This window comes from Hemicordylus capensis, chromosome 5 (assembly GCF_027244095.1).
Source record: "Hemicordylus capensis ecotype Gifberg chromosome 5, rHemCap1.1.pri, whole genome shotgun sequence".
In the NCBI taxonomy this organism is placed as follows: Eukaryota; Metazoa; Chordata; class Lepidosauria; order Squamata; family Cordylidae; genus Hemicordylus; species Hemicordylus capensis.
The window spans coordinates 204719418-204736410 of record NC_069661.1 but is presented as its reverse complement, the minus strand read 5'-3'; the positions used below and the strand labels follow the sequence as shown (position 1 = coordinate 204736410).

Here is a 16993-nt window from a genome sequence, read left to right as displayed (position 1 = left end):
TTGGGAATATTCATTAATTGCTGGATTCTTGGAAGAGGTGGGGAAATGTAGTACTTTGGTCTGAGAAATATGGTCTTTCAAAGTATTAGTATTAGAATACATTGCAGCTATCTGGAATATAAAGAACAAAGAACAGCAGGCTGGGATCAGAGGTGGCAGGATTGTAAAAGGCTCATAAAAATGTATACTGATTAAGTAGTAGAACCCTTTTGGAGAATTTGAAATTGCAGGGACTGTGCTGAAGGGAATGTGGAGATGGGACGCTGGGGAATTAATTATGAAAAATAGACATAAGATGTTTAAAACTAAATTTTATGGATTGAAGTGTTTGTACCATGATTAATAAAACATAATAAAAACAAATTAAAAGAAAACTTAAAATACAGAGCTATGTTTTGCATTACAATTTGCTAGATGTTTGCTAGCTTTTACGTAGCACATAACCTTCTGGGAGAAGGCGGCAATCCTATTCAGAGGTAGTGGCACTTAATCCCATTGATTTTAATGAGCTTAGATGAATATGTATATATCGTTTTTCCACAAAAGTTCCCAAAGCGGTTTACATGGAGAAATAAAATAAATAAAGATGGATCCCTGTCCCCAAAAGGCTCACATTCTAAAAAGAAACATAAGATAGACACCCGCAAAAGCCACTGGAGGGATGCTGTGTGGGGGTTGAGTAGAGTCAGTTGTTCTCCCCTTGCTCAATAAAGAGAATCGCCATTTTAAAAAGGTGCCTCTTTGCTCAATTATCAGAGGAATTAGGGAACTTTGCTCAGTTTGCAGATATACCCAATTCTTCATAGGATCAACCTGCATGAGACCTCACACATCAGTACTATCATACTGGGGTCCATAACAGCCGATCTCAAAGTATAACAACTGCAGTGCAAAACATCAAGGCTAAACCCAATTTATTAATCAATACCACTGTTCCCCCTAAGGTGTGCACATGTGCACACAAACCCCCCAGGCCCCCACACAGCAGTTTCTGGCGGGCACACAGTCTGCTGTGCCTGCCACTGCTGCCCAACTGCCTGGTACCCCCATTTCCCTCTCTCCCAGGGTGAGAAGCATTGCCCCATTCCCCCCCTCTCCCTGGCTGGGCTGCCGCCGTCTCCCTCCCCCACAGGGCGGAAAGCTAGAAACAGGCTGCAGACAGCAGAGCCCTTTCAGTCACTAGAAAGGAGGTGAGGTGGAAGGAGCTTGCCGCCGCCCCCATCCCATCACACTGCACAGCGGGCTTTCAGAGGTAAAAAGAGGGGGCAAAGCCTGTTGTGCCTGGCTGGCCTGGCTGGGGAGAGGGGAAAACGGGGCAATGCTTCCCAGCTGGGGAAAGGGGGAAATGGGGTGCTGGCAGAATGCTGAGGTGGGGGCTTGGGGGCAGGGGGGAGATTGAAAAAATTGCATACATTAATTCTGTGTGCGTGTGTGTGAAAGAGTGAGTGAGAGAGAGAGAGGGATGTGTGCACACTGCCTTGATACTGCCGCCACCCAGAACAAAACTCTTTCTGCTCACTGATGATAAAATTAGAGGGAACACTGATCAACACATAAATAAATCTGGTACAATGCATACATCAACATTTAGTTTCGTTTCCCTTCATCAGGGTCAGTAATCATGTAATATGTTCATAAGATCTCCCAGCATCCTTATTTTTGAATGGACAGCACAGAATTGCTTTCTTAAGCTCTGTGGCTAGCATCTTCACTAACTATCGAAGCCAATGCGCTTTGAGAGACTGTAGGGGGCAGGAGCCCTTACACAATTCCCCCAGTCTCCCTATGCATGCACTGTTCTGCAGGAGCCCTTAGAGTTCAAAGCACTGCCCGCATTCCAGTAGTGTTCTGTAAGACTGGATCATGTTGCTGAGGATCTAATGTGTTCCTGATCTTACAGAGTGCCTCCAGAGCATGAGCAATACTTTGAGCTCTAAGGGCTCTTTTGCATCAGCGCATGCACGAGGAGACTTGGGGAGTTGTGAGAGGGCAGCTGGTGCATTCCCACAGTCCCTCAGAGCACATGCTTCATAAGTCAGGATGTCAGCCAGTAAAATATAATAAAATAAAATGGTAGCGTGATCCCCAGTCCTGAAACTTAGAAAACTTCCAAAACTTCCAGTACAATACAGACCAGAGATTGTAATAGATTGGCACCTATATGCTGTATTGTTTTCCATCTTCAAAAAATACTGAAATGAATAAGACACAAACAAGAATGGGGAAGCCTTAAAAATATACAGAGAGATATTTTGCAATTCAAAGAAAAATGAGCTTTTTCTGTAGAAAGTTAGAAAATAAGACTAATCAGCAGCAGATGGGGAGGTGGCACAATGGACAGATGCTGTAATAGTGTTGCTGAGCATCAGCTCAAAATAAAGGGCAGCATCCATAACCTCAGTAGCAGGAGATGTGAGGCAGGGCACCTGCCATCAGCATTGTGCTGTTGGGGTTGTTGACTGGTTAGGAGTGCCTCACGCAGTGCTAACTCCAGTCACCCCATGTCTGCCTCTGTTCTGAGGCTGGTGGAGGCTCTTCTGCTGCTTAGCAGTAGCAACCTCTTTCTACTCCTCCCTTCTCCCTGCTGCGTATAAAAACAATGAAGGACAAGAACTAAAGAACTGCTTGTATGTACCCAATGGGGTTTGTTTTACTTCCGCCCATTCAACTAGGAGGCTCCCATTCTGTATCACAAACTGCTTCTGAAAATCATAGTTCCCTAGGTGGTTCTGATAATGTAACATGAGAGCTCTAAATGCAAGTCTTGGATGGATTCAAAAGGGGACCAGACAGATTCAAGGCTATTAGCCATGAGAGCAAAATGGAACTGCCAGATTTGGATTATAGTTGCTGGGAGACCAGCATTTAGGGATTTGCACAAACTGCTTGCTGCTGAACTGGTTCAGCGGTTGATTTGAATTTGAGCTGAACCATGAATTTTGGTTTGTGCACACCCCTACAAACAGCAGAGGGGGCTCTGTCAGAAACAGAGGTTGGCATCCAGACTCACATTGCACTAGTGCAAGAATGTTGCACTAGCTAGTTCTGCTAATTTGGGAGCCTGTATTCCAGTCTAGTGTGTTGCCCTGTATAACGGTGCACTTGCACAACCTGTGGTACACTTCTTGCTGTGAGACTTCTTCCTCAGTCCATCTATGTTGCAGGGAATGACGCAAAGCTATCCCCTGTCCTTGTTGCGTCAGTAGACAACAAGTGCAAGAGACTGAGCAACTTTGAGCATCCCTCAGCTACGTGACTTTCTTTCATGGGTGTTTCTTTGATAGCTGCACTAGTGCAGCGTTAGTCTGGATGCTGGACGTGGAGGGCCTATAGTCTGTCCCAGCAGGACTCTTTTCAAGTCCCAAGCCTTTTGGGGCTGACTGTGAGGTTCTTTGAACCTTGGCTCATAGTTCTGATTTACTATTATATTATTAAATTAAAAGCTATTACAAAATTGGGATGCAATCCAGAGAAAGTTAGGTACTCTTAAGTTCCAATAACCTTAATGAGACTAAGATCCCAACCAGTCTTCCCTCTAACAGGGATTCCCAGATGTTGCTGACTACAACTCCCAGAATTCCCAGCTGCAATGACTTTTGCTTGGGGATTCTGGGAGTTGTAGTCAGCAACATCTGGGAATCCCCATGAAAGGGATGATCCCAACCCTACAAGTTTACTCAGAAGCAAGTCCCACTGATTTCAATGGACCAAACTACATATTAGATTAAAAGCATAGTTTGAGCCTGCATATTAAAAAAAAATGAAATAGCAGCTGCAGGGAGTGGACAATTGGGATCACGACCACAGCACATAGATGCAGTGTTTAATGCTTTCCTACTACCCTCGACCTGAAGTTGCTATTAGCGCTGGAATGGAAGCTTCCATAATTACCAAGTAGCAGCTTTGGGGGTGTAATTTCTGTCAAGACTGATGTGCGGTAGGAAAAAGTTAAATACCTCTCCCCATGTACTGTGGTCCTGATCTTGAGCCCCCCCTTCCTTGGCTGCTATTTAAGGTTTTTTTAAAGAAGCACACAGGGCCAAACTACATGTTTAATGTAATGTGTGGCTTGGTCCTTACTCCTAAAGAACTCTGAACATGGATTGTAGTCATGCAGTTAAACTAGGCAAGTTTACTCATAAGCCCTGCTGAGTTCAGTAAGGCTTACCCTGAGTAAGTGAGCATTTACAGGATTGTTCCCTTAGACACTCAACTGCATGCTTAAAGGGACATCTTAAAGGGACTGAGGCATCCCTGACTTTTTTGGGATTACACTCTGATAACATTCCAATTTTAGTATATGTGCTGCTGAAGTGAGCACACAGACCAATAACAGCTCAGTGCATCTATTGGACTTCATTTCAGACGGTGCTCAAGAGCCTCCCATCACAGTAGAGGCTCACTGAAACATCTGTTGGATCACAGAAGAGTCCACTTCTCCTGACCTCAAACTGGCACACAGAGTCTCAACAGAAGCTTTCTTCCCAAAGCGTTGCCTCCATAAGATGAATGCGCTCACAATCTGCGACTGAACATTGTATGGGTGATTGACTTTGCAACGGTAAATGTCATTTTGTGTCAAGCCCATGGACAACACAATGTGCTCCCATTCAGGTCCAAGTCTTCTAGCAAGCTTGTTAATTTGCTGATCTGTTGGTGGATTCTTCAAAACATGTTGTGAAATTCCAGGGATCTCATCATCTAAAAGAAAGAAAAAAATAGACCCATCACTATGAAAAGTGATAGCAACTTTTCATGCAACCTGGAGCTTTGGTACTGAAAGGAAAAGGGTAACTTTAGAGTAGAACTCTGAACCAATGTTGGGGACAATATGTTAGCAATGTTCACTATGTAAACTTTATACATAAATCTCACTGTAACCACTTAAGAAGCAAAAAGATCTGTTTGTTCCAAGTTCTTAGGTTGCAGAACTAACTAGGGGCCCAAAATAGAGCCCAAGAAATTCCTCTGTATGCACGAAGCTGCCTATCAATCACTTGAGCCACTTCCCCAACTGTTTCTGGTTTGAGCTGATCAAGAAGTTCACTAGGCAATTAGGCAACCACCAAATGTTTTATCCATATCCCTCATGGGCACATTAGTAGTGACAGCAAAGGGGAAGGAGCCTTCAGAGTAAATAAAGGAATCTCCCCACCCAGTGTTTTGGGAGGATACAAAGAGAGCCCACTGAAATTCCATGGATACCACTGGCAGAAATTGTAAGTTCAGAGTTTCAAAAAGTAATTTTAGAATTGGTTTCCGTATCTCTAAAGATGACAAGACTAGTGCAGTTTGGAACTGGTCCTTCAGTTCTGCTGCCTTGACAATTGTATCAAAAAGGGAGATAAATGCCATTCAATGAGGCTCTTCATCTCAATCCCGGCTCTGCCTCGGCCCCAAGCCCGGGAATTTACCACAGGCTTTAACCTGGATTTAAGGGTGCAAGTGCACCCTTAACCTCAGGTTTGGGGTCATGTGGGTGGGTGTGCTGCTGGCAGACCACGCACACACAAAGCCAGGAGGCAAGCATGCCTGACTGAGGGAGGATCCCTCAATGTACTGCACTCCTGGTTCAGTGCATTGAGGGATGCTGGATGACTTCCGCCTCCTGTGACCACTGTGGTACCGATCGTGTGTTGGTGAGTGGCAGAGCCAAGAGACCAAAATCAATTGTGTGTCCAATCGATCGTGCGTACCTCTGCCATGCATGCTTATTTGGTTGTGTGTCAGGGGCGTAACTATACTAGGGCAAGGGGAGACAGTTGTCTGGGGGCCCACTGCCTTGGGTGGCCCCACAGAGGCAAGTCACATGACTGACTCCCCCAACCGCGCACCCACCCAGGCTTCCTTCTGGAGCTACCAGAACAGTATGTCTTTCTCTAGTACCATTAAATGACTTGCATCGTACGTACGTACGTACGTACACACACACACACACACACACACACACACACACTACTATGCTTTGTGTTACCACTATTCAGCCTCATTTAAGATTTCTTTACTTCATGAGCTGAGCTTCAGTGAGGGGGGGCGCATTTTAAAATTTTGTCTCTGGGCCCACTCCAACCTTGCTACGCCCCTGTTGTGTGTGCAACCTTAATATGTGCTAATTATAACTGCACGATATGAACACTGAAGAACAATAATTAGGCAGCTCCCTACAAACAACATCATTGTGAAACAGACTTCACAGCTCCAGCATCATGTCCATAGCTCCCATCCAGGCAGCATGATAGTCGTAAACAAAATTCAACTCGCTAGTCAGCCCTGAACTTTTTTGAGAGAGAACTTTTTCACAAGTATAGGCAAGGCTTAGCATATGGTTCCAGCCATTTGAAGCAGATTATACATGCTCATTACAAGGAGCTCTTTAGAAGAACCAGGTAGCTACTTTTAAGACTGTATTGCACCAAGCCCTGTCTCTGATTGGTTATTCTTATTTTTTTTTTATTTTAGTAGCTGCAGCCTTTCATGCTTCCTCTCTTTCAGTACTCAACATAAAGTACTGGTTCTAGAGCTGGCAGCAGGATCTAGACATATCCTTCCTGTTCTGCACCCAAGTCAGGAAGAAGCAGGAAGCCATAATTATGCAAACCTAAACTGGTGATTTTAATCTTGTCTGCACTTTCAAAATACCCTGAATCAGACTGGGAAATACAATGCCTTTAGGGCTAGAAGCATTTATTATTTAAGGTTTAATATTTAATTTTAATTTATTTAATAAGCTCCCTTTCAGGCACAAGGGCCTCACAAGGGCCTCACAGGGCAGCTTACAAATAAGTGGCAAAGTAATGTTAAAAACACAAGTACAATTTAATTAAAAACATCTCAAAGATAAACTCGCATTAGAACAAAGACAAAACAATATAACAGGAGCCGTTAAAGTCAAGAGAAGTTTCAGTTAAAAGCCTTGCGGCACAGGAAATTTTGATGGCCTTTTAAAAGATCATCGGGGAGAAAGCCTGGTGGGTGTCTCCAGGGAGTGTTGCACAGAACATACATGTCTTTGCTGCCCATAGCAGAAGTGGTTGTTTTTTCTGCTTCTGGCAGCTGCTCCCTGCTTATGGGAAACCAGATTAATCTGCCATGAGTGGAAGCTGTAATGTTGCTTGCCACTGCTCGACCCACACTGAGAGTATTTACAGCAGCATTTTTTTTTAAAGCTAATGTCTCAAGGCTGTAAACCCCACCACACACACACATTTATTCTAAGTATGTTTTCACACAATGTGTAATTAACATGAAATTCACTGCCACAAAATGTGGCACTTGCCTCAATGGCTTAAAAAATTGGATTAGGCCAATTATCTACACATTTGACTGTCAATGAGGTAGTTTGGGCAATACTACCTAGTGGCCCACTGAATCATAAATGGGAGGAGTGTGTGCACAAACATCTCCCCACACCTAGCATGCTGCTCCGCCATTGGAAAATAACAGGGGTGGAGGGTGGGATGTCTGAACTGGGGAAGGGTTGTAGCTCAGTAGAAGAGCATTTGCTGTGGATGCAGAAGGTCCCAGGTTCAATCCCTGGCATCTCCAGGTGGGGCTGGGAAATATCAATCTGAAACCCTGGAGAGTCACTGTAGACAGTACTGAGCTAGATGCACTAATGGTCGGACACAGCACAAGTCAGCTTCTGTTCGATTTAATCACTTTCACGACACAATTTACTTTAAAGTAGTAGTTAAATGGCACTTTCAGGGGTAGTTCAGACATTTCATACTCATGTGATCATATGGTGGTGGGGCAGTGCAACATTTATTTAGTGCAACTTCCATGCACTTATGCCTCATCATGTGTTCAAGTGGGTAATAACACCTGCACACAGATCCCCCTCTCATGCTAAAGGTAGAGGGGTGTGTGTGTGTGTTTGCTTGACTGATAATAGAGCCCTAAGATAATAAAGCTTTAATGAAGCAGTCAGTCAGAGAAAAGGGATCTATACAGGAGAAAAGGAAAATATTGTTTACAAGGTTTCTGAGAGATGATTTTAGTAGCAAAACTATGGCTTCTTATGCTATGGTTACAATTCTCATACAGCGTCACACTTATTGTACTATATGAAAGAGACACCACTGATCAGCTGGAAAGCAAAGTGGTTCACAGAAGCCCCATGTGATCTAGGAAGTAAGAGTAATGTGCTTGGACACGTGAGTCTGTACCCAGATGGCTAGCTTTGGTCATCACCGCCTCTAAGTTCTTAATCTAAACAAGAAAGAATGAGGAAACAATCCCAAAGCACCCTGTATACCACAATTGCTGTAGAAATGGTTAGCAATAATCTATCAACACAGTCAAAAGACTTAACTATATCCCTATTCATACCTTTTCAATGCATGTACAATCGGTATACAATGTATGAATGTACAAATCTGTAAACACATTCCGTTTTCTACCCATTATGTCCAGTGCACATAGAGTAGCATACTTCCTATCTGTATCCTGCATTTGACGGGGGCCTCTACACAGGCTTACCTATGCATGCATAGTGACTGTGCTATTGTGTTTGTGTGAACACAATTCAAACAGAATTATATGTGTACAGATACCTGTATTACAATATAATAACTGAACAGGGCTTACAATAACATATTATCTGTCAATAATGTATGTTTTGCTTGCTCTTTTCTTTTGCTTTTAGATAAGAAATGTATTGTGCAAATTTACTATTTCTTTCTCCTTCTTTAAAACTGCATCTTTGAGAGAGATTTTCTTGTAAGGCAAGAAAAAGTTGTTTGGGGTTCTAACCCCACTGACAACCCACTCAAGACCAAAACAGATTCTTCCAGTTTACGTATTAAGGCAATGGTGTGGACATCCCTTTAAGATTTTTTTTTAAGCTGAAAACACAGCTGACAAGGCCTTCTATGTGTCTCAAAAATAAGAAGTACAAGTGAATTGCATGTGGCAAGCAGCATTTGCAGTAGGGATCAAAAAGCCCTTTAACTGTAAACATGTCCACCACTCAGACTAACAATAACCTGACACAGAAGCAGCAATGAATACTGTCTGCCCTATTAAAACAGTAGTATATTTAAGGCATGTGTGTCATTTCAGGGGGCTTTGTAGGGAGAAAGAAAGGCATGTTCTTTTCTGGCTCCTTAGCAGTTCCTTAATAAGGTTTGTCCTGCATAAAAAATAATATTAACAGGAATGTAGAGAGATATAAACCGGGTGTGAGGGGAGGTAACATAGGGACATAGGAAGATCTAGATCTAGTTCCATAATAGATCTAGTTCCATAAAGATATTTCTGCCTAGGGAAAACCCTTCTGCCTATCTCTGAGCATGTATTGCTAGCTTCCTGCTTGTGGTGATAGGCGTGTGCATGGAACCGCCAGTCCATGAACCAGCTTGGTCAAACTGGCCAGCGGTCCAGTCTGTTCCATTAAACAGGTTCAACCAGTTTGAGAAGCTATTCTTATAAAGGAGAATCCGGTGAGGATTCACCTCTACAAGCAAAGGGGAATCCTGCCTTTAAAAGGTTTCCCAGAGTGACTGAGCGGGGGGACAGCGGTGGCAAAAGGGCACCTTACTGGCAGCGGCGGCTTCTGTAAACCCTGGCACAACCCCCAGCAGCATGGTGGCAGCGTGGTTTTGGCCTCCGCGGATGTGCGGAAGCCATTTGCATGACATCCGCACATGCACGAAGGCAATTTGTACGACACAATTTTGCGTGGTCACACAAATAGCACCTGGGCATACGTGAAGGTCATGCAAATGGTCTCTGCGCATCTGTGAAGGCTGGAACCACGCCACCAACATGCAAGTCACGCTGCTGGGGGTTGCACCAGGGTTTAGAGAAACTGGAAATGCTTCTCTAAAGCATTTAAAGAACAGGCCACGCTGCTGGGGAGAGCACCAGGGTTTAACTGGTGGCATTAAGGTGCCCTCTCACCCCACCTCCTGCCAGTTTTAAAAAAGGTTTTAAAAGAAACCTTTTAAAAGCAAGATTCCCCTTTGCTTGTAAAGGTGAATCCTCACTGGATTCCTCTTTACAAGCATCGCCCCTCGAATTGTTGGCCCAGTTCTAACTCAGACTGGCTGCCTTTTTTTTTTTTAGGTCAGTTCAGTTCGAGTTCAAACCTCTAGTGATGAAGATAGCGATTTCCACAAGCAAGGCACAGGAGCATATAAGCAGGCTGCTGCAGAGGTTATGCCTGCACTATAGCAACTGTTTGTTAATGGAGCAAAGTGGGAATGTCTCCAGTGATTCCTAAAAGGCCATATGTTCCTCGAAGCACTGCAGCTATGGCAACAGCTCACTAACTACGCTTCCAGGAAAGTGCAGTTCTGTGCTGCTGCTTCTCATGCCTTTTTATTAGACAGTAGACTCTTCTAGATAGGAATTCCAGAACATTGTTCTGACATCACCATTTCTTTAAGAATTTCATATGGTGAGGATCATTTTAAAATTGTGGGAATAAGGCTAACAAAACACATTTCCTCTAAAGCATTGCTTGATTTATCCACTAATGAGGGTATTAAAAATGGTACGGTGAGTGCAATTAATTTAGAAAAGCATTAAGTGGGTGTATATATAATGAGCTGGACAAATGCATGCAACATATTTCTGCAGTACATACTTAATTATACTGTATATTTGAAAAGTATTTTGTGTTTTACACACACACACACACACACACACACACACACACACACTAGATAGTGTGGCATAAAATTACCTTATATTATAAAATGTCCCCAGATAGGACATAACAAATATGGTCCTACTCTTTTCTTCCTATCTTATATCTAACAGAAATCATTATTAATAACAGCAAATGCAAAATTTAAAAATATTTGAGTATAAAAATATAGACTAAAGTTAAAAGAATATTTAATTCAATTTTATATAGTATGACAAAAAAACTGCACAGCAAGTAGTGTAATTTTTGCTATAAAGTGATCCTATTTATAGAGAACAGGACATATGGATGATTAATGCTAAGTGCAACTTATAGCACAAAGGAACAAAGCTGAAATTTGTTTTAAACACTGATAAAGATGACTAGATACTGAAATAACCTTCCAGATTAACTAGTTTCTGATTTGTTTTCAAGATCTGCTTTCACCCATATATCCACTTCATTTAACCGTGGCATGTAAAAAGAGCCAAATTTTTGTACAATTTGCCTATTTCAACAGCCGCAAACAATGACACTAACAGACATGCTTGCATTACAACAACGCTAATCTGGAACACAAGCTCCAGACTTGGCACAATAAGCTAGTGCATAATGTGTGGGCATAATGTCCTTGTACACCTGCATTAGTCAGGATATCAGCCACTGATTTTGTACCTAAATTGACTCACTGAAGCCAGGCCCTAAACGGGCAGCTATCATTAGATTTAGTAAGAACACCTTCTCACAAACTTTATTGGATTTTTTTTTTTAAATCATACACAGCATAGCTGCAAAACAGACATGGGGAAATGCTGGAAGTAACAACAGTCAGCAATATTCAGCAGTGTATAGAGGCAGAAGGGCCATTAGGTGGTACTGTGTTTGGGCTGACATCTGCAGCATTGGCCGAGAAGAATTCTCTCCAGGACCCAGTAGCAGAGAGCAGAGCTGAAACGGAGGGGCGCAGATTGCATGCAACCAAGCCCCTGAATCAGTGCTCTGCACTACAAATTCCACTAGCCAGTGACGGCTCTTATCAATCCTAAGTGTGGTTCACTAATCATTTATTATACTTCAGCCAAACCCAAATACTCTTGCGCAGATCCCCTGGCACACACAGAAGTGACAATTCTCACTGCGCAGTGTTGCACTTTACCCAGCACTGGGGGCGGGGGGTGGGTTTGCTGTAAGAGAAACAGCCCTGTTGAGCTTCAGCACCATCTTGGAAGGTGTCCTTCAGTTTCAATGGGAAATCTTTAGTTGGACCTTTGGAGGCCCAAATTAAAGAGAAAAAAGTTTACAACTTGTAATTCACTCTGCATCTAAGACAACTGGTGCTTGCTACAAGTGGACATGCGCCTTTGGCACATTTTAATGGTGTGGGAGGGGAGCTATTGCCCAGATGTGCATTCTGCTTCCTGGCCCTCCAGATTCCACTCCCAGCTGAGCTCATATTACAGTATTACTCAGGCCCCTACAAATCCACCTATCTGCTTCTACTAAGATTTCACAGATGAACATAAAAATATAAAAACAAACCTGCTGGATCAGGCCCAAGGCCTATATAGTCCAAAATCCTGTTGCTCTCCTGCAACTGGTATTTACAGGCATCTTGCCTCTGAGGCTGGAGATGGCCTTAGCACCAGACTAGTAGCCATTGATAGACCTGTCCTCCATGAAATTGTCTAAGCCTCTTTTAAAACCATCCAAGCTAATGGCTTTTACCAAATTTCATCACAGAGAATTCCATAGATTAAGTATGCGCTGTGCGAAAAAGTACTTCCTTTTGTTGGTCCTAAACGTCTTGGTCATCAGTTTCATGGGTGATCCCTGGTTCTAGTGTTCTGAGAGAGGGAGAAAAACTTCTCTCTGTCCACTCTCTCTACTCTATGCACAATTTTATACACTCACTCCCTTGAGCCAGCCTCTCACAGTTAAGGTGCTGTTTGTCTGAAGAGGGAAGCACCATAACCAGGATGGCTGGCGCTTTGCATCCAGGTTGCTGCTCATGGAAGCGCCAGCCATCACAGTTATGGCGCTTCCCCTTCAGACAAGTAGAGCTGTTAACTGAGTGCCTGACTTGAGAGGGTGAGTGACAGTTCCGGGGCAGGACTTCCTCCTTACTTGCCAGTCTCTAAGCGAGAGTGTTCCCTTTCACATTCTTAGTTTCTTATCTAATTTTACTTCCAAAATCTCTCCACAAAAACTGGTAATCCCCACCCCACCCACATTTGTATGGAAAGTCCCTTAGAAACAATTCAGTAGGTTGCCTCTGAGCACATGGGGGGATTTTTATTGAAAAACAGTATATAAATATTTGCCATATTCATATAGGCAGGGGTGCACCTAGATGATTTTGGTGCCTGGAACGGCCCTTCCACGAGCCACCCACCCACTGCGAGACCCCCAAGACCTACCTGGGGGGGGGGCATCCTGCTATGGCTAACCTACATGCTGGTTTTTTTTAGAAGAACAAAGCTGCCATGCAGCCAAGCGGTGGCTGCGTGAGCCGAGTAGTCGACCACCTCCTCCTCCCCCTGCAGTGGCAGCGGCAATGAGGGGAGAGACTGCTGGGCATGTCCTCTCTGCCCAGCGGCTGCTGTGAACTGCAAGGCGTGCCTGTGCAGTGCACAGCAATAGCTGGGCAGAGTGGATGCGTCCAGCAGTCGCTCCCCCCATTGCCGCTGCCAGGTGTGGTGGAGGTTGACTACTCAGCTCCCTCCCCCCGCAGGCCTCCCTCAGCTGCGCGGTGGCTTTGTTTTTAAAAAATGGCACATAGGTTAGCCGTGGCGTGGCAGGCAGGCACGGGGTGGCTGTAGGAGCCTCCCCAGCCATTTGGAGACCCCCCCAGACCTTAGAGGCCACGGACTGGGGCCCCAAGGTCTGGGGTTTAGAGCGCCTCTGCATATAGGAACACAGTAAGCTGACTTATAATTGAGTCAGACCATTGGGTCCATCTAGCTCAGTATTGTCTACATAGACTGGCAGCAGCTCTCCAAGGTTTCAGGCAGGAATCTTTCCCAGTCCTGCCTGGAGATGCCAGGTAACCTGGGACCTTCTGCATGCAAGCAGCTGCTCTTCCACTCTGCTACAGTTCCAGTCATTAAGGGGAATCTCTCACAGTGCTCACATGTAATCACCCATTCAAATGCAACCAAAGGGGGCAATTCACTACCACAAGACCAGCTCTTCCCCAAGAGTGGTCTATCTAAGGGCTGAGACCACAGCCCTTCCTCTATCCAAAAAATTCACCCCGATTCCCTGTCCTCCCTATCTCAGCTTCCTTCAATACTGCAGCCTAATTCACAAAATAGATGTTTTTTCTTGCTCACTAGCACAATGGAAGACGGCATTAAAAAAAAATGCTAAGAGACATCTGTCAAACACATGTAATGTATTAATAAACCAAGGGAGTTAGCGGAGGGCTAAGCTAAGCGCTTCCCCTTCTCAAACTCCTCTGGCCTCTATCTCCCCCATATAATTGTCAGTGGCAGCTCTGACTGACTGAGCTAGCCAGTCTTTTATTCTCCCTCCTCCACGGTCTTGTTCTCCATTCCTCCCCAATATCAATGGAATGGGAGAAGCCAAGAGAACTAGCCAATAATAAAAGCATCTACTTTTAGGGAAAAACTGTAGCTCCATGGAAGAGCATCTCCTTTGTATGCAGAAGGTTTCAGGGCTGGGAAAGATCTATCTGAACCCTTGGAGGGCTGCTGCCAATCAGTGTAGATAACACTGAGCTCAATCAGGCCTGCTCAACTTTCCCCCCACCCCAGCTGTTTTTGGACTACAACTCCTGTAATTCCCAGCCACAGTGACCAATAGCCAGGGGTTATGGGAGTTGTAGGCCAACATCTGCAGGAGGGCCAAGTTGAGCAGCCCTGAGCCAGATGGACCAATGGTCTGTATAAGACAGTATACAGTATAAGAGAGCTCCCTAAGTAACCTATGTGCTGCATTTACAACAGAGATTAGAGAATGGGAGGTGGGGTAGAGTCAGCACTGACATATAAAAGAATCTGGCTTCTGCATTTTTTTTTAATGTACTGGATGAGGTCTCCATAGGAGTTGGGGGTCTGGATGGCATGGGTCTTGCTGTAAGGAGGCACAGAGTTTAACCACTTATTGGGGCAAAAGCTATTTGTAAGTAGTTTGACAAAAGGCCTTCGTCAGCAGGTTGAGCCTGGAATGAGGATGACCGTTTCCTCAGTAAGTGATAAGATATTGCCATAAATGAGGAAGTAGAAGATGCACATGTTACTCAGGGCAGAATCCACTGAGCACACAAGATAGGTTGCGAAACTTGGCTATCTATGCTCAGACTTGCTGATGCTTGGGGAATTGGTGTATTTATGGGAATTTATGATGTATTGCTGAAACTGCTGTTATTTTGCTTTATTGTTTAGGAAGTGGCTTGCTTCTGCGGAACTGGCTTGGCTGAAAATAGTATTTTTAAAAGGGACAGCACTATATTAAGTCTAGGAGAAAGAAAAATCCAAAAATGAATTCATAACGTTGTGTAACTTGGGGCCCCACATGGCATCTCTTTAGGCACCTAAAAGCAGCATTCACCCCAGAGTGACTAGCAAACTAAAGGCTCCACACTGAACAGCGTTTTATTAGGCACAACAACTGAGACATGAAAGCTAACTGAACCTGTCATGGTGAGGCAATTTTGCTGTTAGTGCATAAATAACAATGAGTTGTACCCTCACCCAGTGTCCTACACTCAGAAAACCCCCAGAAAGGCAGATCAAGAGTTATAGTTTTTTCTATCACCATAATGGTAAAGTGTATAAAAGTTTGTAGTTTTGGGTTTTTAATCAATTGCTGTGAATTGTGTTTTTATTGTGTTATGTAGTTGCCCTGAATCTTCAGGAAAATGTGGGGTAAATATCTTTTAAAATTAATTAAAATGAATAAGATAAATTTATATAGAACTTTGGTTGGCAGCTCCTTTGTAATCCCTTTGGTAGGTAATTAAGACCATAAGAATATCCTAGGTACAAGGCTATCTAATCCAGTATTCTGTTTCCCACTGTGGCCCACTGGATGCATCTAGGAAGCCCCCAAGCAAGAGATGAAGAGATCCCCCCTCTCCTGCAGTTGCTTCCCTGCAACTGTATTCAGAGCAGAGCTACGTGGAGGTAGCCTATAGCCATCAAGCCTTGTAGCCATCGATAGGCCTGACCTCCATGAGTTTGCCTACAAATTCCTTTGTAATGCCAACTCCATAAGCAAAAGCTATAGCTAACATAGGCCTGAGAAGCTACTTTTTGAAGATTGGGATAATTGGGAGGATGGCTGTATTGATCAGAGCAGGAAATTGTGCCCGTCCCAGTTAAATTGGGACAGCTGGAGAGTAACACATAAGTCTGATGTAAGGGAAGTTGCTAATTCTACATACTGAAGATGACACAGGAAAAGGTCCTTCATCCAAATAACCCATCTTTAAGTGAGATAAGGTAAGCCTGAGGAAATTTTGTGGTCTTCTTTTTGTGGTTTCCCATACAAAACCTCTCAAAATATTATTGTTAGGTTTTTATAGGTTATTAGTATTGCTATCAATAATAATCTAAGGATGAAATGGTGTTCTCATTAGGGATATTTCTAAAAAAGAATATTTCCTCAGGCACAGCATCACAACAATTAAGGTCATAGACCTTAATTTATGCTACAGCTGTTCATTCTTGCAATAATAAAAATAACTGCCATGTACTAGAGGCTGTGATATAATGCAGTTAATCTTACAGATTGCAGTGAGCAGCTATATTTAGTTCAGATTGGATTTTTTGTTTGTTTAAAACGCTGCTTCCTTATACACAATCATATGAACGTAACTGCAGTGCCTGGCTTCATTCAGGGGTGGCCCAGGGATAAATAGTGTCCTGGGTGAAACGTGTCTTTACCACCACCACCCATCCACCCCTATTAGGGATGTGCGCGGTGGGGGTGGCGTAGGGTAGAAAGTGCACCCTCCCCTCTCTTTAAAGTTATACCCCACCCACCAGTCAAACACTTCAAACTGCCCAGTGTTTGAAACTGTTCAGAGGCCTGTAAAAGGGCCTCCAAAAAGGTCCGTGCACATCCCTAACCCCTAGTTAGTTTACCATTGAGGTTAGTTTATTAGCTCAGCTCTTCCTTCAGGATGCTGCCCCCATGCCTAAGTCTGGCTGGATCAGACCAGAAACCTAGCGCGTCATTTACTCAGGAGGCTGACAAGCAGGGCACCATGCAGATAGCCATTTTCTGTAGCTCAGGGGTCCCCAGATGTTGCTGGACTACAACACCCATCATCTGCAGCCCCAATGACTTTTTATGGCCATTGTATGAGTATCCACTCATACCGAGTGAAATTTA

The 16993-nt window shown here is 43.9% G+C and overlaps 1 protein-coding gene across 7 annotated transcripts in view; it reads right to left on the bottom strand.

Annotated features, from left to right (window-relative positions):
• Positions 1-294: 294 nt before the first annotated feature.
• CRADD (CASP2 and RIPK1 domain containing adaptor with death domain) overlaps positions 295-16993 on the bottom strand; it is a 69387-nt gene continuing 52688 nt past the window's right edge. For 4 of the 7 annotated variants that reach the window (XM_053255806.1, XM_053255807.1, XM_053255808.1 and 1 more), the window contains one exon: positions 295-4701. In XM_053255806.1, the coding sequence (XP_053111781.1) occupies positions 4400-4701 (302 nt within the window). In that variant the 3' untranslated portion in view covers positions 295-4399. The remainder of the gene's footprint in view (positions 4702-16993) is intronic. The other 3 variants (XR_008308548.1, XR_008308549.1, XM_053255803.1) reach the window with 2 other exon arrangements.